Genomic DNA, 24,491 nt, shown 5'->3' with positions numbered 1-24,491 from the left:
GTAGGAAAATAATCAGCAGAACCAGGGGTCACGATTTGAGGCTCCAGGGAGGAAGATTCAGAACCAATGTCAGGAAGTATTTCTTCACGGAGAGGGTGGTGGATGCCTGGAATGCCCTTCCGGAGGAAGTGGTGAAGACCAGAACTGTGAAAGACTTCAAAGGGGCGTGGGATAAACACTGCGGATCCATAAAGTCAAGAGGCCGCCAATGAAGAGTGGGTGACTCGCCAGAATGATGGCTATTGACACAATACCCTTATTAAATAAACATACATGTGCTTACTGTGACTCCTACATCGCTCTAAGCTTCAACAACAAGAGGTAATGGAAAAAAGGATTTGCACTCACAAAGAGGGGAGTAGCTGGCTTGTTACGGCGGTTACTACCCCAAACCAAATATGCCTGATACTTCACTTTCAATGCATATACAGCATAGCTCTCTGCTTCACTGACAGGGGAGAAGAATAACTGACAGGGGAGAAGAATAACTGATACTTCACACATCCAGCAGAGCTCTCTGCTACAACGGCAAGGGAGAAGAAAAAGGGTTCGCACTCAAAAAGCGGGGAGTAGCTGGCTTGTTACGGCGGTTACTACCCCAAACCAAATGTGCCTGATACTTCACTTTCAATGCATATCCAGCATGGTTCTCTGCTTCATCGGCATGGGAGAAAGACTGATACATCACGCATTTCCAGCATAGCTCTCTGATTCAACGGCAGGGGAAAAAAAACCAAAACTGATGCTTCACGCATATCCTGCATAGCTTCAACGACAGGGTTGAAGAAAAAAAGGATTCGCAATCACAAAGCGAGGAGTAGCTGGCTTGTTACGGCGGTTACTACCCCAAACCAAATGTGCCTGATACTTCACTTTCAATGCATATCCAGCATGGCTCTCTGCTTCAACGGCAGGGGAGAAGAAAAAAAAAAAACCAACAAGGGCTGTACAACATAGTCTAGGTAAAACAAATAAGCATGGGTGTAGCTTGCTTATCGCAGCAGTTACTGCCCCTACTACCCCTAACTAATCAAGCTAGATATTTCACTTGGATGCAGCTCCATCACTGCTCTCTACATTAATGGTGGGGGTGGAAGGGGAATAGAACAAGGAGCTAAGAGAAACAGATAAGAATGAGAGAAAAAATGTGTGAGGCTTGCTGGGCAGACTGGATGGGCCATTCGGTCTTCTTCTGCCGTCATTTCTATGTTTCTATGGATGTGCCTCTTTTCTCTGAAATGCTCTCTGCCTCTTCCTTGGCTTCCTGGTCTGAAACTATTTTGCTGTAAAAACAGGCTACCTGGACAACTTCATTTATTTAAAATTTTTATTTAAAATTTTTATATACCGACATTCATCCAGGATATCATATCGGTTCACATTGTAACGCAAAAACAAACGCACGGCATGGCGCTTTACATTGAACAGTAAAAACATAACAAGGCATTAACGAGAGGGGGAACAATAACATGGGAAGTTTTGCAATAAAATTATAAACAAAGTTTGCAATTATATACATATGTACAAAAGAAAGAAAACTATGAGGTTAATTTTAATCAGGCTAGGAGATAAGATGGGGAAGAGAAGGGAGGAGAGCGAGGAAAGAGGGGGGGCAGAGAGAAAGAAAAGAAGGTGGCGGAGAAAAGGGGAGGGGAGAGAGGGGCGGTAGAATGGGAAACAGGGGAGGAATGGGGAGAGTGTGGACAGTGGTGAGGTATAGTGAAAAATTAAGTGTATGCTTTTGCAAAGAGCCAGGTCTTGAGCTTCCGCTTGAAGGATTTGAGGCATTCTTCTTGCCGTAGTTCAACAGGCATTTTGTTCCAGAGGGTCGGCCCGGCTATCGATAGTGCACGGGCTCTTGTGGAAGTGAGTTTATAGAGTTTAGGAGAGGGGATAGGCATGGTTGCGAGATGTGCTAGTCTGGTGGGCTTATTAGACTGGTGAAAACGGAAGGATTCATTGAACCAGTTCATTTCGGGATTGTATAGGGCTTTGTGGATGAGAGAGAGAGCCTTATATTGTATGCGGGAGGCTATTGGAAGCCAATGTAGGTCTTTTAGAACAGGTGTAATATGGTCATGTCTACGTAAATTGGTCAAGATCTGGGCTGTGGTGTTTTGTAAGATTTGAATGGGATGGATGGCATTGTTAGGTAGGCCGAGGAGTAGGGAATTGCAGTAGTCGGTTTTGGCGAAGATTGTGGTTTGGAGAACTGTACGGAAATCGGGGGGATGTAATAAGGGTTTGAGTTTTTTTAGTGTGTGGAGTTTAAAGAAGCCGTCTTTTAGAATGTTATTTATGAATTTCTTTAGTGTGACGTGACCATCAAGAATGATACCCAAATCACGGACTTGTTGAGCAAATTGGAACTGAGGAAGAGGGGGGAGGATCGGTTGGCTTTGGGGTGAGATGAGCATAATTTCAGTTTTATTGGTATTAAGAGCAAGGTGGATGGAGGAAAGGAGATTGTTAATGGAATGGAATGCAACCATGCTTATAATTGACTGAACTCTTGCTACTTTAGCTGATCCTAATGTGCTTAGCACTACACCTTTTGTATCTGGATGTTTTCCACCAAGTGTACCACTTGTCCTCGCCACATTTATTTTTGCTTATTGCTTGGACTGTGGAGTTTCATGGCTACTACTGTTTCCATTGATACCTTTAGTTACTCAGAACAAGGAATTCAACTCTCTACCTATTGGAAACGCCTCTCTTCTCTGAAACTCAATCTGCTCATTCCTCAGCCCTCCTGGTCTGAAAATAATTCTTTGCCTCGGAATACACCTACAGTATTCTTTAATGGTGGGTATTCTGAACAACTAAAATGTGACAATGGAGTATGCAACGTAGATTGGCAAACTAAAGAGTAACAAATCCCTGGTACCAGATGGTATCCACCCCAGAGTTCTAAAAACTAAAACATGAAATTTCCTGGCGTGTAGCCAGATGGACTCGGAACAAATGGGATAGTATTCGCGTGCTAGCAGTTGGAGACTGATCTGACGACAGCACGGGGTATATATATCCCCAAAGGAAGCGTAGCAACTTAGTAATTTCCGTCTCCAAAGCAGTTTGGAGTGCCTGCACGCTAGTCGAGCGTGCTTTCCAAGACTACTTTAATTTTTCTCTTTTCTTATAATTCTAGATTCTACTTTCTACTTTCTGCAAAAATATCGAGCCCCGCGCTCCTGCGGTGATACCCAAAGGTCACTCCCCGAGTTGAGCTGCCCGGGGTGATTCCCGTGATCCCCCCGGAGGTTAAGTCCTCGGTCCGGCCGAAGCGCGGCAGGGACACAGCCCCCCGGGCGAGGTTCGGGTGAGGCTTATGAGGCGCCTCTGTCCCGGCGTGGACGAGGCAGCGGGTGCATATCCTCAAACGCGGCGGTGTAGGTACTTGCCCCCTCCCCCCGCAGCCGGAGACCGGGTTTCAGCCGGGAAGCGCCGTAGATCAGGTAAGGCGTACATCTCTTATTTCTGGTCTCCGAGGAACAGAGGATCGGCGGCGTGGCACGCCGTGGAGGACGCCATTTTGGGGCCTTGTCCAGGTATTGAGCACCTGTCATCGGCGCGGCTCTATTCCTCCTTGTGCGTATATTGCCTTCTTTCTGTGAGCATCTGCTACTGAGCGTGTATTACTAACCGCTCGTTATTGAGTGCATATTGGCTGCCACTGAGCATGTATTGCTGACCGCCTATTGCTGAGAGCCTATTAGATGCCATTGAGCGTATATTGCTAACAGCTTCTTGCTGAGAGCCTATTAGATGCCATTGAGCGTATATTGCTAACCGCTTATTGCTGAGAGCCTATTGAATGCCATTGAGCGTATACTGCTAACTGCTTATTGCTGAGAGTCTATTAAATGCCATTGAGCGTGTATTGCTAATCGCATATTGCTGAGAGCCTATTCAATGCCATTGAGAGTGTATTGCTAACCGCATATTGCTGAGAGCCTATTGCATGCCTTTGAGTGTATTGCTAACTGCATATTGCTGAGTACATATTGCAATTATTATTATTGTGCGCCTGTTGTATTAAGCGCCTATTGCTGCCGCATATTATTCTTATTGTACGCCTATTGTATTAAGCGCCTATTGCTGCCGCATATTATTATTATTGTGCGCCTATTGTATTGAGCGCCTATTACTGCCGCATATTATTATTATTATTATTGCGCGCCTGTTTTATTAAGCATTCCGCACATATTTGTCGATGGATCAGAATGCAGCAGCGTCTTCAGCGGCGGCGCCGCCTGCCTCAGGCATTAAAGCCCTTGGCCTATGCTCTGCATGCCAGCTTAGAGCCATGAGCAGTGAAGAGCCAGGCTCCCTATGTGCCCAATGTGAGGCGGCCGTGGGACCCTCAGGCCAGGACCGGTCTCAGCCAAGCTTTGTGGACAGTTCCCCAGGGGCTACCCCGGAGTTAGGGGGCAGTCTCGACCAATCAGGGATCCCGGGGGAGCTTGTACCCCGGCGATTAGAGGCTGCTTCAATTTCCTGGGTGGATCTCTTTAAGGGGATTCATGCCTTCGTACAGATGCAAACGGCTTCCCGTCCAGGCCCTGCGGTTCCTGTGATTCCTGCGGTGGCTGCGCCTGCGGCGGCTGCTGCGACTGCTGCGGTGGCGGCTCCTGCAGCTCCTGTTCCTGGACCCTCACGCCCTTATCGCGAGCAGGACTTCCCGCCGCTGGACAGTCCGGATCAGTCAGACCAGGAGGTCTCACAGGACGAGTCCGAACTCCCGGACGAGGGGGACCTTCCCCCAGGGACTGAGCCATATAGAACCATGAGGCGGTTCTTCCCTAAAGAGGATCTCTCCGACCTGGTGTCTCAGTGTCTGGCGGAATTGGATATTACAGGTCCCAGCGCTTCGGTACCCTCTGCACAGAACCCCCTGCTGGAAGGTCTTCGTCCTACAGCCCGCCATTTTCCTTTCTTACAAGCGGCACAACAACTGATAGATTTAGAATGGGCGGCACCAGCGGCTTCCTTCAAAGGGGGTCGGGCTCTGAAGAGCATGTACCCATTGGCACCGGCTATCCAGGACCTGCTGGCGTGCCCTCAGGTGGACACTTTGATTAGCGCTGTGGTCAAGCGCACTACCATTCCATTTGAAGGGGGGACGGCCCTCAGGGAGCCTCATGACTGGTGACTGGACGCCATTCTGAAACAGACCTTTGAGGTGGCAGCTCTATCTTTGCGGATCGCCACCTGCTGCACGGTGGTGACGCGTGCCTGTTTGTCACAGGTTAGAAACAACGCTCCAGCGGCAGACATGGAATCCGCTCTTTCGTTCCTCACGGATGCGGCATCTGACCTGGTCCGGACACCAGCTAAGGGGATTTCATCCTCCGTAGCTGCCAGGAGGCAGCTCTGGATCCGGAGATGGTCAGCTGATGCACCTTCCAAGACACGCCTCACCAGATTGCCCTTCAAGGGCACCTTCCTCTTTGGCAGCGACCTTGATAAACTGGCCAGTACATGGGGTGCCTCTCCAGTGCCCGGACTACCGGAAGATCGGTTCAGAAGGGGCCTGCGTGCCTTTCCAAGGCCCTCCAGGGGCAGGAGTTCCTAGCGTTTCGTTCCTTACAGGGGTCGCTACCAGGCACCACGTCCTCCGGCCAGGAATCAGACCTTTCGGACCAAGCAGCGCAAGAGGGGAGCGGGCCCGGGCTCGGGTCCCGGCCGCGCCTCCCAATGAGAATCTGCCGATTCATCTGGGGGATGGAGCCATAGGGGGCAGGTTAACCCTCTTCTACCCCAGATGGGTCAAGATTACGTCGGACCAGTGGGTCCTCGCCATTATCCGGGAGGGATATTATATGGACTTTCATCATCTTCCTCTGGACAAGTTTGTGGAATCTTCATGTCCCATGCACAAGAAGGCAGCATTGGAAGCTACCCTGGCGAGGCTCCTGTCCTTGAAAGCCATCATCCCAGTACCTGCCTGGGAAGTGAATTCTGGACACTATTCCATTTATTTCATGGTACCCAAGAAAGGGGGCACCTTTCGACCTGTGCTGGACCTCAAGTCAGTCAATCGATACTTACGGGTACCGAGGTTTCGCATGGAGACTCTGCGCTCCGTCAAGGCTGCAGTACAGCCAGGAGAATTCCTCACGGCATTAGACCTGTCAGAGGCTTACCTACATATCCCGATCCATCCAGATCATCAGCGCTACCTACGCTTCAAGGTTCTGGGACGCCACTTCCAATTCCGGGCTCTGCCCTTCGGGTTGGCCACGTCACCACGGACATTCACCAAGGTGGTCGTAGTGGTAGCAGCGGCACTCAGGAGGGAAGGAATTCTGGTCCATCCCTACCTAGACGACTGGCTGATCAGGGCGAAATCTCGAGAGGAGAGCCTTCGGACAACCGACAGAGTGATCGCCCTTCTGGAAAGCTTGGGCTGGGTAATCAACCTCAGCAAGAGCTGCCTACAGCCTTCCCAGTCTCTGGAATACCTGGGAGTACAGTTCGACACCCGGGCAGACACAATCTGTCTCACTACCAAGAGACAGTTGAAACTTCGGCAGCGTATTCAGTATTTGATGGGAGCCAGTCGGCCCATAGCCTGGGATTATCTGCAGGTTCTTGGTCTCATGGCATCGACCCTGGAAGTGCTGCCTTGGGCGAGGGCCCATATGAGACCTCTACAGCACTCCCTGCTCTCTCGCTGGAGCCCCCGTCTCCGGAACTATTCTACGCGCCTTCATCTGCCAGCCAGAGTGCGGACCCAGTTGCGGTGGTGGTTGCAGTCCAACCACATGAGCAGGGGGTCGAAGATGTCCTCCCCCACGTGGACTCTGCTCACCACAGATGCCAGCCTGAGCGGCTGGGGAGCACACTGCGAAGAACTCGCCGCACAAGGGCGGTGGAACGGAGAAGAGTCAGCATGGAATATCAACCGTCTAGAGGCCCGGGCAGTCTGATTGGCATGCCTTCGGTTTGCGCACAGACTGAAGAACAGAGCAGTCAGAGTGATGTCCGACAACGCCACCACGGTAGCATACATCAACCGACAGGGCGGAACCAGAAGCCGACAAGTATCTCTGGAGATCACCCCACTGATGGCTTGGGCAGAGGCGAATCTGCAGGACATCTCCGCCGTCCACATTGCCGGGAAGGACAATACCACAGCAGACTTCCTCAGCAGAGAAAGCCTAAATCCGGGAGAGTGGCAGCTGTCCCCCACAGCCTTCCAGATGATTGTGGATCACTGGGGGATTCCAGACATGGATTTACTGGCGGACAAGTCCAATGCTCAAGTACCCAGATACTTCAGCCGCAAGCGCGACCCGTTCTCACACAGAATCGATGCCCTGGTCCAGCCGTGGCCTCCAGGGACTCTGCTATACGCCTTTCCTCCGTGGCCGCTGCTGGGCGCCATCATCCACAAGATTCAGAAACACCGGGGCCTAGTTCTTCTAGTGGCACCAGACTGGCCAAGAAGACCCTGGTACGCAGACATGAGAAGACTACTGGCAGGGGAGCCTCTTCCCCTGCCTCCTCTCCGGGACCCTCTACGTCAAGGTCCCATCCTCCGCGAGGACCCAGCTCAATTCTCTCTTACGGTCTGGCCATTGAGAGGGCTAGACTGAAGAAAAGAGGTTACTCGGAGCCCGTGATTGATACACTCCTCCGAGCTCGCAAGTTTTCCACATCCCTCACCTACATTCGCATCTGGAGAGTATTCGAAGCATGGTGCGACACTCATGGCACCAATCCACATGCAACCACAATCCCTATTGTGTTGGATTTCCTGCAGGATGGACTTCAGAAGGGTCTCTCCCTCAGCTCCATCAAGGTTCAGGTGGCTGCGCTGTCTTGCTATGGTCCCAGGAGGGATGGCAAGACAATCGCCAAGCACCCAGATGTTTCTCGCTTCCTGCAAGGAGTCAAGCATATTCGTCCGCCACTGAAGTGGCCTGTGCCTTTGTGGAACCTCAACCTTGTTTTGAATTTCCTCGCGGGATCCACCTTCAGACCCCCTTCGGGGCATGTCTCTCCGTTCTCTAACCTTGAAGATGGTGTTCTTGCTGGCTGTATGTTCAGCCCGCCACATCTCAGAGCTACAAGCACTGTCCTGCCGTGATCCATTTCTCAGAATCACTCCGGAGGCTATCCATCTTCGGACGGTCCCCCTCCTTTCTACCGAAAGTGGTTTCACAGTTTCATCTTAACCAAACCATATCCTTGCCTACCACGGCGGGTTTGCAGAAATCTGAAGAAGGGCGTTTATTGCGCCATCTCGACATTGGCAGATTACTGCCCAGATATCTGGAACTGACACAACACCTATGAAGGACGGACCATCTGTTCGTCCTGCACAGCGAGAAGAAGCAAGGTGAAGCGGCCTCGCGGCCCACCATCGCCTGCTGGATTAAAGAAGTTATCAGAGCAGCTTACGTAGAATCCGGGAAGTCTCCGCCTCTACAAGTCAAGGCTCATTCTACCAGAGCACAAGCGGCCTCTTGGGCAGAATCCAGGTTGCTGTCACCTGCAGATATCTGTAAAGCGGCGACGTGGTCCTCCCTTCATACCTTCTCCAGGTTCTACCGTCTGGCTGTCCAGGCCAGGGAGGACTCTGCATTTGCGAGGGCGGTCCTACATGGTCCTCAGGCAGCCTCCCGCCCAGGCTGGGAGTAAAGCTTTTGTACATCCCATTTGTTCTGAGTCCATCTGGCTACACTCCAGGAAATGTTGAGATTACTACCTGATAATCTCCTTTTCCTTAGTGTAGACAGATGGACTCAGCATCCTGCCCAGCTGCCTGTGTACATGGGTTTCACCGATTCAAGGTAAGCCATGTCATCTATTTCCATAAGAGCATACACTCTACCAGGTGTCCACGCCTTCCGGTTGTGAATGCTGGCGGTCTCCAGCTACTATCAATCGGTCAGGGGAATCCTGTTTCACTTTTCACTGAGCGTCAGTACACACATCTATAACAGCTTTTGCAAGGAAGATTACTAAGTTGCTACGCTTCCTGTGGGGATATATATACCCCGTGCTGACGTCAGATCCGTCTCCAACTGCTAGCACGCGGATACTATCCCATTTGTTCTGAGTCCATCTGTCTACACTAAGGAAAAGGAGATTATCAGGTAGTAATCTCAACATTGCTGATCTGTTACTAGTAATCTGCAACTTATTTAAAACAGCCATGATTCCTGAAGACTGGAAGGTGACTAGTAGGAAGCAGAATCTTTTTTTTTTTTTATAAAGGGCTGCGGAGATGATCTGGGAAACTATAGACTGGCAAGTTTTATATCTGTGCTGGGCTAAATGGTAGAAGCCATAAACACTCATTCAGGTGGGATCCAAGATGGCTGCACTGTCAATGCATGCTTGAGCTTAATCTTACCTTGCTTCTTTCTATGATCTCAAAATGCCTCATTCTAGCTGCAAACAGAGGCTAGAGAGTGGGAAGTCTCAGCCACTTCTCCTTTAACCCCAGTGGTCGGCCCAATGAATGCTGTTGCAGGGATCATTACCCCGGGAGAAGGCTTGTTGGAGTTGGGCTGGGAAGCAAAAGAGCTCTACTTTCTCCCAGAGCTGTTTACATCTGTCCCTGGAAGAACAGATGGCCCCTGTTAATCATGTGGAGGCAAGGTTGCTGGAACAGCATTGAGGCAAAATGCCGGCAGATGATGCTAGGTGCATCAGTCCTCGTTCTGAGACCTCTGTGCCTGATGGAATCACCCCAGTACCTATATACCATCTTGGTGCAACAGGGGTAAATGCTGGAAATGAGGCCCAGCGGCATACTAGAGATACTCCTGCTCCTTTACTAGAGATACCAATTTCTGAGATAGTGAGATCGCTTGAATTTACTCTAGCAGCAATTTGGGAAGCTTAATCAGTTAAACATCCACAATAGAATGCTATTTTCTATTCCATGATTAATTTCCTGAGTCTCATGGGGGCCATTGTCAAATACAATATATCAACCAGCTTACCTTTACCTACATATCTACACCTTCAAAAAATTCTAAAAGAATTTTAGTAAGATTTCCCCTTGCTAAATTCATACTGACTTCTCCATTAAATTATGTCTACATTTATGGCCACTGATTTTTATTATTTGAATTGTCAAATTACTTTCCAAGAATAAACTTGCATGGCAAACGATGAGACAATATGAAAATACATTATAAAAGAAGAATAAGTAAATTAACAAATGCAAATTAAAGTCTCAAAATCCAAGTCCTCAACTCAGGGGGTCCAAGGAACATAACCTCAAGAATAAATTACATCAAAACAAAATCAGGTAATGGCTGACAAAAAAAAAAGGGAGATCTTTATCATAAATAGAAAAGGCAAGAAACAGAATAGAAGAAAGGTCATTAGTGTGAAGTACCACAGAGACAGGTATTTGCCATATACCAAGGAAAGAATACAATGCTGTTCCCCACTTCCAAGCATTAAAAACATGAGAGGCGAAGTTTAACAAAAGTAACTAGTCAAGGAAAAGGCATTAAGATAGTGCTGGAAGTATAAACTGCTGTTATATCTGTTATTACTTAAGGTTTAGGGAAAGAAGTTAATCAACCTTGGGGTCTCTCTGAAAAGTTTCAATTGTTTCTGCAGGAAAAAAATAAATCATTTACTACATCTTTTGATAATACTTACAGGGGTAACGTAGTAAGAAAGAAAAACCTAAGCTAACAGTTTCCTGCTTAAAAGTCAAGAAACCTTTCCTAAAATTGTGTAGCTTGAGCAAGGTCAGAAAAAATCCTCAGTCTGACCATAGAAAAGAGAAAAAAAAACTTTTTAAAGTAATTACACATGACTATTTAAGTCCATAGTTGAAATAAAGGAGACCAACAAGATACTCCTATAACTTCCAATGTAGAATTTTCTAGAAAATTTAGCTTTGATATCCATATTAGGTGTATCTTCCACAAGTTTTTAGGAAGAAAATAACAGGTGCTTACTGAAGGCAATTGCTCAGATGTAAAACCTAGAACCTCTTGAAAATATTTCTTCAGTGTTACAAATGGAGTTTCTCCTACAACTTTGGGGAAATTGAGGAGACAGATTTAAATGGCGAAGATATGGGCTCAGGAAGTCTCTTCTGAAGGAATTGCGGTTCTCCCTCTGTGCAAGTCACACCAGAGTCCTTGGTTCCCTGTAAAATTGCTGAAGGGGTCATGAAGCTGGTAATAGTCTGTTGCCCTGATGAAGGTAAGAAGTCTGAGGGGAAGATCTGTACTTTCCTCTTCTGTTTAGAAAGCATAGTGCTGAAAAGAATAGTAAAGGAAACAGGGGGCAGAGCAATGCGACCTAACTGTTGCAGTCTTGCCTTTCGGGTCCTGTGCTCTTTTAACATATTGGTTTATGATCTGGAAAAGGAATCAAATGAGGTGATCAAATTTGCAGATGAGGCAATTAAAATCTAATTGTGGATTGTGAAAAACTGCAGAAGGACCTTATGAGATTAGGAGACTGTGCAACTGAATGGCAGACTAAATTTAATGTGGAAAAGTGCAAAGTAATGTGCATAGGAAAAAATCTCAACTACAGATGCGCAATCCTGGGTTCTTCATTGGGAGTCACTACACAGGAAAAGGACCTTGGAGTCCTTGTGGACAATACATTGAAATCCTTAGCTCAGTGTGCAGTAGCAATAAAAAAAAAGCAAATAGAATATTAGGAATGATATGAAAAGGAATACATTGAGCCATGGTGCATCCACACCTTCAGTATTTTGTGCAGTTCTGGTTGCCTTATCTCCCCCATAGTGGAACTAGAAAAGATGCAGAGGCCAACAAAAATAAAGGGGATGGAACATCGGTTCTGATAAACTACGCAAGCTAGGGCTCTTCAGCTTGGAAAAGAGATGGCTGAGAGGGGATATATTTCCATCAATAAGCAGGGCTGAATTAGCCATTATATATGGGTGATGCAGTATATTGACATCAAATGGATGTCTCTTACCTAGTAGATCTTTTGCTCTACTGAGCATATGCAGGAGTTGGTGCCAACTTGTGAGCTCTTTTTTCACATCCAAGCACCAACTTTTTTCTTTAAAGTTACCTTGCTACCTCAACATCCCCCAAACAGCACTCTTCAGTGCTACCAAAAAAATAAAAGTAATTAATGTTTTTACTTCACTATGGCCTAGATTCACCATTCTATCGCAGAATGGTGAATCCAGCGAAAACGGGGGGGTGGGCCTGCGAAAGCCGGCAGCCTTTACACCACCGTGGTGTTTTTGCTGTTGGCTTTCGCACCCAATAGCGCCACTGTGAAAGGTGGCGCTATTGGGTGCGATACTTGCGACGATAATGTTACTAACCTTATCGCCTCCAGCGAAGACACCGCAGAGTCTGCCTCCTCACCGCCCCGACTCCACCCCCAGCATGCTACCACACGCAAAATGGCCCTTTTTGCGTGCGATAGCGATAAGCCTTTTAAAATGACCCCCTATGTCTGGTAAGAAATGCTTAGTGAGTATGTTAAGACTTTGTAGAAGGAGAATGTCAATTATTGATGGACATATCCTCTGCCACCACTGCCTGGGACTGGACAATTGTTAAGATTGTGCATGGATGTCCCTGCATACCCTAAAAAGATTGAGGAGGCTGGAAAATGGAGAAACTGCGTAAGACTGTTAGAGATCAGTCTGTTCTCATCCCAGAATGCAGCCTTGTCTGCTTCCCCAAGCATTGAGTTGAGCAGGAACATCTCAAAAGTATCTCCCCCCATCTATGGAATATGCCAAATCTTCAGGATCGAGTAAGCAAAAGTATGCATTAGAGGCACCATTTTCAGGAGCCACTGGAGGAGCCGGCATGCAAAAAGCAGGCTGTATGTCCCAGAGAGGAATCTTCGTTCCTCAGGTCAAGGCCTTCTAACAATTCCCTCGATAAGGACTCATTTATCCGACATACGAAACAGAGCTATTTCCATAGCAGGCCAGAAAATCTGGAACTCATTACCGGCTTCCTTACGCACACAACTGAACCCCAAGTTATTTAGATCTAACTTGAAAACTTGGTTATTCACCTAAAGCATTTGAGGATTCACAATAAGATAAAATATGAAACGTAGTCTGTCCCTTAGGACCTCCTTGATGTTAGTAATTTTTTTTTTTTTAACACTTGTACTCTTAATTTTACTTAGTATTTATTGCATCTTTATTATTAATGTAATAAGTCTTTTATATTTTATATACTTGATTGATTCTATTTACTAATTAATGCTGTAACATTTGTAAACCGTTATGGTGGCTCGACTGAATGATGGTATATAAAAATCAACCAATAAATACTCTGAGCACATGTATATTGGCACCATTGACCCAGTCGAAGCATGGTGCATTGGTGCCCAAGACACCCGTTCTGTCAGTGGATGAATCCTTGATGCATTAAGCCCTGGAATGTGACGTACACTGGTCTGCAACGTTTTTACTATCAAGACAGGTTGCTCCATCGTTGATGCAAGTGCTTCAGTGTTTCCAAAGCAACTACATGCTGGCCCACATGGAATTTTTGCAGGGTCAGAGGAATACAATATGCCTACTCCCACCAATTACCAGAGCTCTTGTTCCAATTATCTTGCTGATGTAAGGCCTATGCCTAGGGGTTCCCGATCCCATTTGCAGTGAAACCTCTCACATCTAATTGTCAGCTAATTCAGATTTTACAGGACCCAGAAGATGTACAGGATTCAGTTCTGATATCAGAAAATGTTTTTGTCCACACCAGGACAGAGGACATGTCAGCCTCTTAACCAAATAGAGTTTAAGTATTTCTTTACTTATGATTGCTAAGGATAAGGAGGGAATCTTTCAACATCTCCCTTCCAGGATGTTTATTTATTACAAGAGTCCTATTATTCCTGGTTTGGATAGATAATCAATCAAACCCCTATGAGCTGTTTTTTGTCCATAGCTTTCGTTTGTAGTAGAGTCCATTCATTCAAAGGATATCCACCTGGAGTTATACCCCTCTGAAGCACCCAAGGACCCCCTGAGTCACCTTCATCATTGGGGTTATTGATTAGTGTTCCATACTTCTTGTTTCTGAAGAAGGGTCAATGGGGGGGGGGGGGTCCCTTCAAACTTCTCCCCCTCCCCCATGAATCCTCCAGAACACTCTGCTTCAGTGGAGGACCTTTCCTATTCCAAATTTCTTGTAAGGTTGGAAAAGTACAGTTCATGTGTATATCAACAAAGATTCTCACTCCAACATCTTTGGCCAACTCCAAATTCTGGAAACACCGGTGGAACCAGCAGCAGTTCTGAGCTGTAATATCCTGCAAGAATTGCAGACCAGAAAGTGGGAAACACTTTTCCTGTGCCCCAATAGCAAGGCAACTTGACTTCAAGTATGGAGTACAAGGATGTGAAACAAGATCTCTACTAATAGATCACTACATCCTTTGGGGGGGGATTTTCTTTTGTCTACTTTCTCTACTTTTATGGAGGTAAGTGCCTCCATAAAAGGTTGGGGGCCCCACATGGGTACCTTTTTGAACTTGAGGAACATAGCTATTCATAGAAAAATAATTCAAAATCCATCTTCTTGATTTGAGAGCTATCAAATATACTCTTAACATTCATTTGTTTCCTCTGGGGAAAAGCATTCTCATTTAAACTGACAACCAAGTTTCCGTGTTCTACATGAGCATACAACGGGGCAGGGTCATGGATTCTGTCAAGAAGTGATGAAAAAAACGAAAACGGGCATGCAAGAGCAAACTTTTTTTTGCAAGTGACCTATTTTCCAGGGATCTCCAATTCTTTAGTGGATAGACTGTTCAGTCTGGTGGGATTTGTAGCAATTGATCTATGAGTCAGAGCAAAACAAAGAACTAGAAAAATGTTGCTCCATTCTTCCCAGAAAGCTCAGATCAGTTCAGGATGCTAAGTTGTAATACAGATCTGATATACACTTTCCCACCAATTCAACTGATAGCCAGAAAGGTGCAAAAAGTGCTCAAAGGCCAGGCCTGTCTGATCCTCATAGCTTCTGCATGATCCAGAAACGTTTGGCTTGCATATCTGGTACAGCTTATTCAGCAGTTTGACTATCTCTTTCAGGTCAGATCCATCTTTAAGTGACAAGTTTATTTCGTCCAAACCTTCCCTCCCTCAACTTGACTGCTTGGATGTTGAGAGCTCATTCCCTGAATTGTCTTTACCCAATTAGGTAGAAAATAGTGTCTGCCAGAAAACTATCAACTAAGAGAACCCATGGACATTTTTAACTTATTGAATTTGATATGTTAACATAAGCATAACTTGCACCAGAAATTAAGAAAAGGGAAGAAAGGAACACCTAAAATTAGTGCTATTATCCCACAAACATGGATAGATCCAAGTAAAATCCAAGCCTTACAAGAAACAAAATGGGTATATACCTTGCACATTTTTAGAACCTGCAGAAAATTAGTGCTACATCGACCACCGCATTGAATATCAAACTACAAAAAAAATCGAGTGGGAATACTCCAAAGTAGAGAAACTAACTTAAAGAGATTAGTTAAATAGGTTTTATATAAAGTGCCAACAATATGCTATAGGTGGTTCAGTGTTATTTGCACATCCTATTATAATCATATACCTTATAAAGTCCATCTTTATTGAAAAACAATTTTAAAGTACTGTATACAAAAAATGTTATCTATCTAGTTGTTCATATTCTTTAGACATTGACATTTTAATTGTTGCCTGCTTCAGGGGAGTATTTGTCTTTACGACCAGTTCCATAAATAAAAGCACACAACTTTCCAAAGTAGAGATCTTTCATCTCATGACACCTAAAAATAAACACTCTGATGCTTTATAGAGCAAACATGCAGGAAGATGCTGAAAAACCAATTTATAAAAGTAGTATATTTGATGCAAGGCTGAAACATTGGTCCACTCCTATGCACTCTTTATCATAATTTTGAAAATGATAGACACTGAAATTAGCCAATCAGCATATAATCAGTGCATATTGTCATAAAAAAAAAAAAATCCAAAACACATGATCACAAAAACACTCAGGCAATGTCTGAGTGGGAATTTTTGCAAATGCATAGTAGGCCAGAAGCTGTACTATCTGAAAGGAGAGGTCTGTTCCATGCTGCCAGGTGATTTCACACACATGTAATGGCTAATCCATTCTGCTCTGTATAGATCTGTTTACAGTAAGCAAACCCACTTTATAAAATCAGAAGTGGGTAGAATTGGTAAATAAAGGTTATTTACCCTTTCATATACTAAAACAAGGTGACATGCCATGAAACTAACCAGCAGATTCAAAACAAATTGGAGAACGTACTTTCACTTGGAACACTATCATGCTGTGGAATCTCTTGCTGGAGGATGTGATCAAAGTGACTAGCATAGTGGGCTTTAAAAGAGATTTGGACAAGGTCCTGGAGGAAAACATTAGCTAGGTAGACTAAAGAAAGCTATTGCTATCCCTGGGAGAGAGCGAAATAGGTTTACTTTATGGGATCTGCAGGTACTTGCAGTCTGATTTGGCTATTGTCAGACATGCTGGATTTGATAGACCTTGGTAGGACCCAGCATGGCAATTATGTACTTATGTATTGTTATAAAGTGCACAATTTATTTATTTATTTAAATTCTTTTGATATACCGATGCTCAAGAACCAAGTCTTATCGTACCGGTTTACAATGAACTCGGGGTAAACCAATTAACACTGAAAGTGAAAGTTACAATGGTAATCCTGGTGCATAGCCTGTACAAGCTGATTTTTCTTTTTTTTTTCAGATATGGATTTGTGTCATATTATGATGATGTGGATGTTCAGAAGATAGTAGAAGTAAGTCCTAAATGCTAATACTTTTTTCTTGTTTTATCTGTGCTGTATTTAAGATATCATAACTAGTCTGTCACTCCCTGCAGGATCCAGTTTTTAGAGCACAATACATAAGCTAGGGAAAAGGGTTGTAAAATGTAACAACATGTTTCTTGGAAGGGATGCTAAAAATTCTGTATCTTAATGCTTTTGGGGAAATGAAGCTGACCAAAATAGGTCTACCCTTTTAAGGTGTTTGTCCATGGTCTCTTTTTTTTTTTTTTTAAGTCATAGTTTGTGGGAAATGGAGATGCCACGTAGTTAGTCCAGGCTGTGTGCTTGGCAGTGCTCTAGCTTTGGATAGAGGGAAGGAATAAAAAAAACAAAACCTTAAACCCATCTACTCTACTTCCGGGTGTCTTACATGAAGTAAGAAAAGCTAGTTAGTATAGCTGTGTTTTGCAGTTAGTATAGCTGTGTTTCAAAAAGGATTGGATAAGTTCTTGGAGGAGAAGTCCATTACCTGCTATTAATTAAGTTGACTTAGAAAATAGCCACTGCTATTACTAGCAACAGTAACATGGAATAGACTTAGTTTTTGGGTACTTGCCAGGTTCTTATGGCCTGGATTGGCCACTGTTGGAAACAGGATGCTGGGCTTGATGGACCCTTGGTCTGACCCAGTATGGCATGTTCTTAGAAAATATCTGGTTTCTTCCTCTAGTTTGCAAAGTTGTTTCTCTCGGTTGTGAGAAATTACAGGGATAATAGCAAAGGAAATATTTTAAAAGCTTTAAATACACAAAATATGTACCATGGATATTACCCAGTGTAGTACCTGAGTTTTTTGCTTTTAGATAAGCTGCCTGTAGGCTTTGGGCTCTTCCTATCTATATGTAACTCCACTAAGAGTTGAGAGGTAATTAAGCTCAGGGGAACAAGGCCAAATTAAAGGCGTCTCATCCCAGAGAGTCCAAAGGATTTGAGTACCTGGCTAACAGTGACTCAAGTGTTCCCTGAATACCAATACAGAATGCCTTAAAGGCATTGCAATTAGAAGATACTCCTAAAAAGGCAGCATGTTTACATTTGGAAAATATTTTTTCACTTTGCTCACAATTAAGCTGTAGAATTTGTTGCTGGAATATACGGTGAAAAGCAGGTCAGCATAGTTGGGCTTGTAAAGGGTTGAAACTTTTCTGGAGGGAAGCAGTGGCTCTACCAAATTTTCATGGATATGAGTAAGAAAGATTGGATTTGTGTTATTGGGACAAGCAGGATGGCAGTTTTCACAACTGTTATCTGATGGATCCTTGCCTGGAACTTTAATGGCAGTTTCTAGAATTTTGACTGCACTGCTGAGCAGTATGGTATGATGCCTCAAGTCCACTCAGAGCCCCTTTAGTGAATCTTCACACTCCTGCTTTTGTTGGAATTTTCTAGGCTCGTGTCAGCAAGAGTCATTCATTGTGGGCTCCACTGTCTTTTGTTTTCTCCCCTCTTAGTGCCCTTAAGTTTCTCTCTCATTTTTGTAAGTTTTGTTGTCACACTCAGGCAGTGCAACAGTTCCAGTGCAATGAGTTGCATTGACTGATCAGTCGTCAGGTCCTTAGATGTCACTGCTTTTTTATTAGTCTGACCATGGATAAGTAGACCAGTGGCTTCAAAATGTTTCCCCAATGTGATAGAATCATGTCTGTTATGAATCTTCATGATAGCCTATGGCCGTGCCACCCTGAATGTGCTGATCTTGATCATCTTGGAAGCTAAACACGATTGGGCCTGGTTAGTACTTGGATGTGTCCTGTCTGGGATCATCACATAAGGGGTTCCATTTGACCATGACCCTAGGTGGTGCCAGTCCTAGTTGGAGCACATTGAGAAGCACTTCAGGCACTATAAGTCCAATCCATCAGAGGCATCAAAATCAATGATGCAGGTTTTGTACCAGCTGTTGCTGATGCATCAACATTGGGAGGATATCAAACCCTCTCAACATTGAGCATCAGGAAGCACTCTCTGGACAGTCTACCTTTTTCTAACTGAACAAGGTGAAGACTTCTGACTCCTCAGTTCCAGCATCAAGGAGTTCCTGTGCCGAATAACAAGTGAAGGTCAGAAGCATTGGCATCCATCTTCCAAAATTCGATGCTGGGAACAGGGACATTCTAACTGCAGCCTTGAATCCCCCCCAAAGCATTTACGCAAAAAGGAGAGCTTATCCTCTGTGCAGTCCCAGGAACTGGGCAGTCTCCAGGGATCCAAGTAACTAACAATGGTACACCTTTGGCTGCCTCCTGCCTTCCATTTAGTTTTAGCATCTGCAATCTTTGAGGAAGAGCTAGATAGGAAAATCCAGCATGCCTTGGGCAAGAGCTTGCCTTTCATTATAGGGTTATCACATTGATATCCACAGTAGAGAAAATTCAAGTGAGTTAGGTATCAGCATAAGACATATTGGCCTCGTGGCATCAACAGTGCATGTTATTAACTTAGTACATCTCTTTGAGTTTGATCCCAGTGAAACCTTCATCAGTCAACCATTGAGTCCCTGTCATGGCATATCCAATCTGACCAGAAGTATTTCATTCCAAACCTAGCTCAAACTGTTCTCACCTGTTACATCCAGTCTAGAATGGGATGCCCATGGAGAGGGGCTTCGTATCAGTCATTGGTCTGCTCAAGAAAACTATCAGATAAACTTCCTGGAGCTAAGTGCAGTTTGGTGTGCTCTTAAGGATTTGAGAAATTGGTTGGCTAACAAAATATTCATGGTTCATATGATTAATCAGGTAGTGATGTTTGACATCACCAAGAAGGTTGATGTTCCCTGTACATACCAGGATCATTCCAGACGGTGGGTTATGTTCCATGTCCAGCAGATGGAGTCAGAACACAATTCCCAGGGGAGGAACCATATAACCACGCCTCCCCTGTAACAGCTCTCAGTAATGTTCTGACTCCAGCAGATGTGAGCAGGGGACTTGTGGTCCCCAGCTTGTTAGCTTAGGGCTACCTCCTCAGGGGGATCAAGTTTAAAAAAAAAAATAGGAAGTTTTACATTTACAGTTTAGGTCACTTTGCTAAGGCTCCTCTTATAGCAGGGGGAGAGCTCTCCGCTGGTGCTGGCTCATCGCTCTCTAGCCTGGTGACTTGCTGACAGGCTGTTGCCTGTTCTCTTTCTTTCTTTTCTCATTTTCTTCACTGAGGGCTCAGTTGGGGTAAGTGTATTTTTGTTTCATCTTTTTCAGCAGAAGACTGCAATTTTTTGGACTCCGTTCGGTTCGCTGAGGTGAAAGTCAGTAGCGCCGGCCTCTCCCTCCTAACCCAGGTTTTCCCCCCTCCCTCTTGGGGAGCGACCGACGTCCCGACCTGCGGCCCCGCGAAGCACCATTCCCTGGGGCCGCCTGCTGTCGGGAGGGTAATTCCCCGTCAGTTCTTCTTCAGGTCGGTGGGGGACTGCGGCAAGCGTCCGTTGCCGGGTCAGCGCTCATTTTAGGCGCGAGCCACCTGTAGAGCTTCCCCCCCTCTCTCTCCCTGCGGCGATGCAGTCCGTGGCGCCTTGTGAGGGCTCCGACAGGGCCGGATTATTTTCTGAAGAGGGTCTGCGCTCAGGCTGTTTCCCCGAGGGGGAATGTGTGCCAGCTACTAACAAGGACGTTCGAGCTGCAGACCGTGTGGGAAGGAAGCGCCAGGCCCCGTTCCCTCTCAACGCGGGAACGGCGGCCATTTTGTTGCAAGATTCTGATGCCGCGCTTTCTGAGGAGGACACGGATAATCCGTTCCTCACTTCTAGGCCCGTTTTGGACCCTTACTCCGAGTCTAATCCTGGTAGGCAGAGGGGGGATCTCCCGGTGTGTGACCCCTCAGGATGCCAGGCCTTTTCCCCTGAATTCATAGTCCTGATGCACAGGGCTTTTCTTCAGAGCAGAGACACGACCTTCAGGACCTGGGGACACTCTCCCCCCCAAGATACCATGTCCTACCCCCCTCCTGGGTGGGACCCTCCCTCAGGCTCGCCCCCCTTTATTAGGCGGGGGAGCGGGGACATCTCGTGGCCCTACTGGGACACCATCGATAATACAGACTTCGTCGGGGGAAGGACAATCCCAGGACCCTGACGTGGACGACCCCACCTTGGCGGTCCAGGTGGAGGGCGACGAACCTAGGGTCCTCCGCATCTTCCAAGCGGCGGAGTTAGATGACCTCATTCCCTACATCCTCCAGGAAATGGATATTAATCCCCCTCCGGAACCGGTGGGGCCTGACCCGGCTCTCAAGAAGGGGGATCCCCTCCTAGCAGGACTGCGGCCTCTAGCCAAGTCTTTTCCCACTCATCACAAGATCTTGCAGTTGATCACTCGGGAATGGGATTCTCCAGAGGCCAACCTTAGGGTCGGTAGAGCCATGCGGGATTGGAAGCTGGAGGTTTACCTCAAGCGTATCTTTGAGGTCTCGGCCTTAGGGATGCGGGCAGTTATCTGCAGTTCCCTTGCACAGCGAGCGGGTCTTCAGTGGGTGCAGCAGCTTCTCACCTCCCAGTCCTTACCAGACGCTGAGGCTCACCAGGCAGACAGACTGGAAGCCATGGTTGCCTATGGAGCGGATGCTTTATATGATCTTTTAAGGGTCCTAGCCCGAACCATGGTGGCAGCGGTCTCAGCGCGTCGGCTCCTTTGGCTTCGCAATTGGTCGGCTGATGCCTCTTCCAAGACACGTTTGGGGTCCCTTCCTTTTAAGGGTAGGTATCTTTTTGGTGAAGACTTGGATCAGATCATCAAGTCCCTTAATGAGAACGCGGTGCACAAGTTGGCCGAAGATTGACCCCGTTCGTCAAGATCATATAATTACTCCAGAAACCGTTATCATAACCAGCGGAGACCGCGTCCTCAGAGGCAACAGCCACCTTGGGCTCCCTCTTCTCGTTCGCACTCCTGGAACCGGCCCTTTCGTGGGCGCCGCCAGGGTAAGGAAGCGCAGGGTGCTGGTACATCCGCTAAATCTACCCAATGATGCCAGACGGACCCGTGAGGTGGTACCTCGACTGGGGGGTCGCCTTGCTCTCTTCTACGAAGAGTGGGTCCAAATCACGTCGGATCAATGGGTTCTGGATATTCTAAGATGCGGTTACGCTTTGGATTTTGTTTGCGCTCCTCTGGACCGGTTCATGTTTTCCCCTTGCGGGTCCTTAATCAAACAGGGACCTGTGCGGCAGACCCTCGATCGTCTCCTTCAATTGGGGGCCATAGTGCAGGTGCCAGCCGCCGAACTGGGCCGGGGGCATTATTCAATCTACTTTGTGGTTCCCAAGAAGGGAAGGTACTTTTCGTCGTATTCTGGACCTCAAGCAGGTCAACCGGTCCCTCAGAATCCCTCCTTTCCGCAAGGAGACACTCCGTTCAGTGTTAGCGGCAGTTCATCCGGGAGAAATCTTGGCTTCGTTTGATCTCACGGAGGCGTATCGCCACATACCAATTTGTCAAGCTCATCAGCGTTACCTACGCTTCAAATTTTTGGGTCAACACTTCCAATTTCGCGCTCTTCCCTTTGGCCTGGCCACAGCTCCACGGCTTTTCACGAAGATCATGGTGGTAGTGGCGGCAACCTTGCGCAAGGAAGGCATCCTTGTGCATCCTTACCTAGATGATTGGCTCATCCGTGCAAAGTCACGAGCGCAGTGTATCCTCGCAGTCGACAGAGTGGTACAACTTCTCCAATCTCTGGGATGGATTGTCAACTTCATCAAGAGCGGCCTGGTCCCGTCCCAGTCGTTGGATTTTCTGGGAGCTCACTTCGACACCAAGAATGCCAGGGTTTTTCTGCATCCGGACAGAGCTCATTCTCTGCGTCAGCAGATTCAAGGATTTATGGCGCTCGAGACTCCCACTGCCTAGGACTACCTGCAGGTACTGGGGACCATGGCCTCGACCATCGATCTGGTTCCTTGGGCATTTGCGCATCTGAGGCCTCTGCAGAGATCCCTACTCTCCCGGTGGCAGCTGGTGTCGAGATTTCCAGGCAATCCTTCCGATTCCAAGAGGAACCTTAATCAGTCTCCATTGGTGGCACCTAGCTCAGGGGGTGTCGCTGGAGGACCCGGATTGGGTGATTATCACCACGGATGCCAGCCTCACAGGCTGGGGAGCGGTTTGTCGGGACAGCTCAATCCAGGGTCGATGGACGGAGGAACAGTCGAAGTGGCCCATCAACCGCTTGGAGACCAGGGCAGTCCTTCTGGCGTTACAGGGTTTCTTCCCCATAGTACGCCATCAAGCAGTCAGGGTGCTATCGGACAATGCGACCACAGTGGCGTACATCAATCGCAAGGGAGGCACAAGAAGTCGGTTGGTCTCTCTCTGGAAACCGACAAATTGATGGAGTGGGCAGAGCTTCACCTCCAACGACTAGCGGCCTCGCTCCAAAACCGTAGCTACACAGTCCTTACTGACAATATCGAATCCTCACCTGTAAACCTTGATTGTGGTGTCCCCCAAGGATCCTCCCTTTCTTCCACCCTGTTTAACATTTATATGCTCCCTCTCACCAACCTTGTTTCTAACCTTGGGTATACGCACTTCATCTATGCTGATGATGTGCAAATCCTCATCCCCTTCACAAATTCTATTCTCACCGCTCTCCAAAACTGGGAAATCTGTCTTGCCTCCATCAACCAGCTCCTCACCGACATGCACTTATCCCTCACCCCCCAAAAAACTGAACTCCTTTTCATCTCCTCCAAACATTCATCCATACCTTTAACCCCTACCCTCTCCCCCTCCACTTATCCTTCCGCCTCACGAAACCTGGGTGTCCTTCTCGATAATCAACTCACTTTCAAACCCTACATCAAATCTATACTCAGCAGCTGCTATTTCAAGCTGCAAACCCTCAAACTCAAACCCCTACTTTATTTCTCTGATTTCTGTACTGTACTCCAATCTATCATATTTTCAAAAATAGACTACTGCAACGCCCTCCTCCTTGGCCTCCCTGCTACCTACATCAAACCTTTGCAACTACTGCAGAATGCCACTGCACGTATCCTCACAAATGCTAAAAAGAAAGATCACATCTCCACTGGCTTCCTATACAATCACGCATCCTATACAAAACTCTTACCCTCATCCACAAAAGCATCTCCAACGAACATTACAACTGGATAAACCCACCGTTCCTCCCTCGCACCTCTACAAGACCAACTCGCTCCTCCCTACGTGGAACCCTCTGTGCCCCTCCCATAAAATCAACTAGACTCATCTCTACTACAAACAGAGCCCTCTCCCTTGCAGGCCCCACCCTCTGGAACTCCATGCCCCATGATCTACGCACTGAAACTTCCACACCCAAATTCAAAAAGAAACTCAAAACATGGCTCTTCCTACAAGCCTACCCCTCCTCACCCTTGCTTGCCAACTCCTATGCTCACTAATCGCAATGAATGTATTTATTGAACCCTGTACATAGCATTTTCTCTTTGTTACTGTTATTTATCCCCCTCTCCCAATTATGTTACCCCCAATTTGAACCTAGCAACCATTTATTCAGTTTTTTGTTATTTTGACTGTTCTATGTTCTTTGTAAAGGCTATGCCTACCTATACCATGTTTTTAAGTTATCTGTAAACAGACACGATGTGCAAACGGTTGTCGGTATATAAAACATTTTAAATAAATATAGCGGGAGTGGACAACGTACAGGCGGACTTTCTCAGCCGACAAAACTTG

At 46.6% G+C, this 24,491-nt stretch overlaps 1 protein-coding gene across 5 annotated transcripts in view; it reads left to right on the top strand.

Annotated features, from left to right (window-relative positions):
* Positions 1-24,491, top strand: part of DAZL (deleted in azoospermia like) — a 533,025-nt gene that overhangs the window by 95,675 nt on the left and 412,859 nt on the right. For all 5 annotated transcript variants that reach the window (XM_029589246.1, XM_029589249.1, XM_029589250.1 and 2 more), the window contains exon 4: positions 16,740-16,791. In XM_029589246.1, the coding sequence (XP_029445106.1) occupies positions 16,740-16,791 (52 nt within the window). The remainder of the gene's footprint in view (positions 1-16,739; positions 16,792-24,491) is intronic.

Source organism: Rhinatrema bivittatum, chromosome 2, assembly GCF_901001135.1.
Source record: "Rhinatrema bivittatum chromosome 2, aRhiBiv1.1, whole genome shotgun sequence".
NCBI lineage: Eukaryota > Metazoa > Chordata > Amphibia > Gymnophiona > Rhinatrematidae > Rhinatrema > Rhinatrema bivittatum.
The sequence above is the reverse complement of the archived record's forward strand: the minus strand, read 5'-3'. Positions and strand labels throughout refer to the sequence as shown.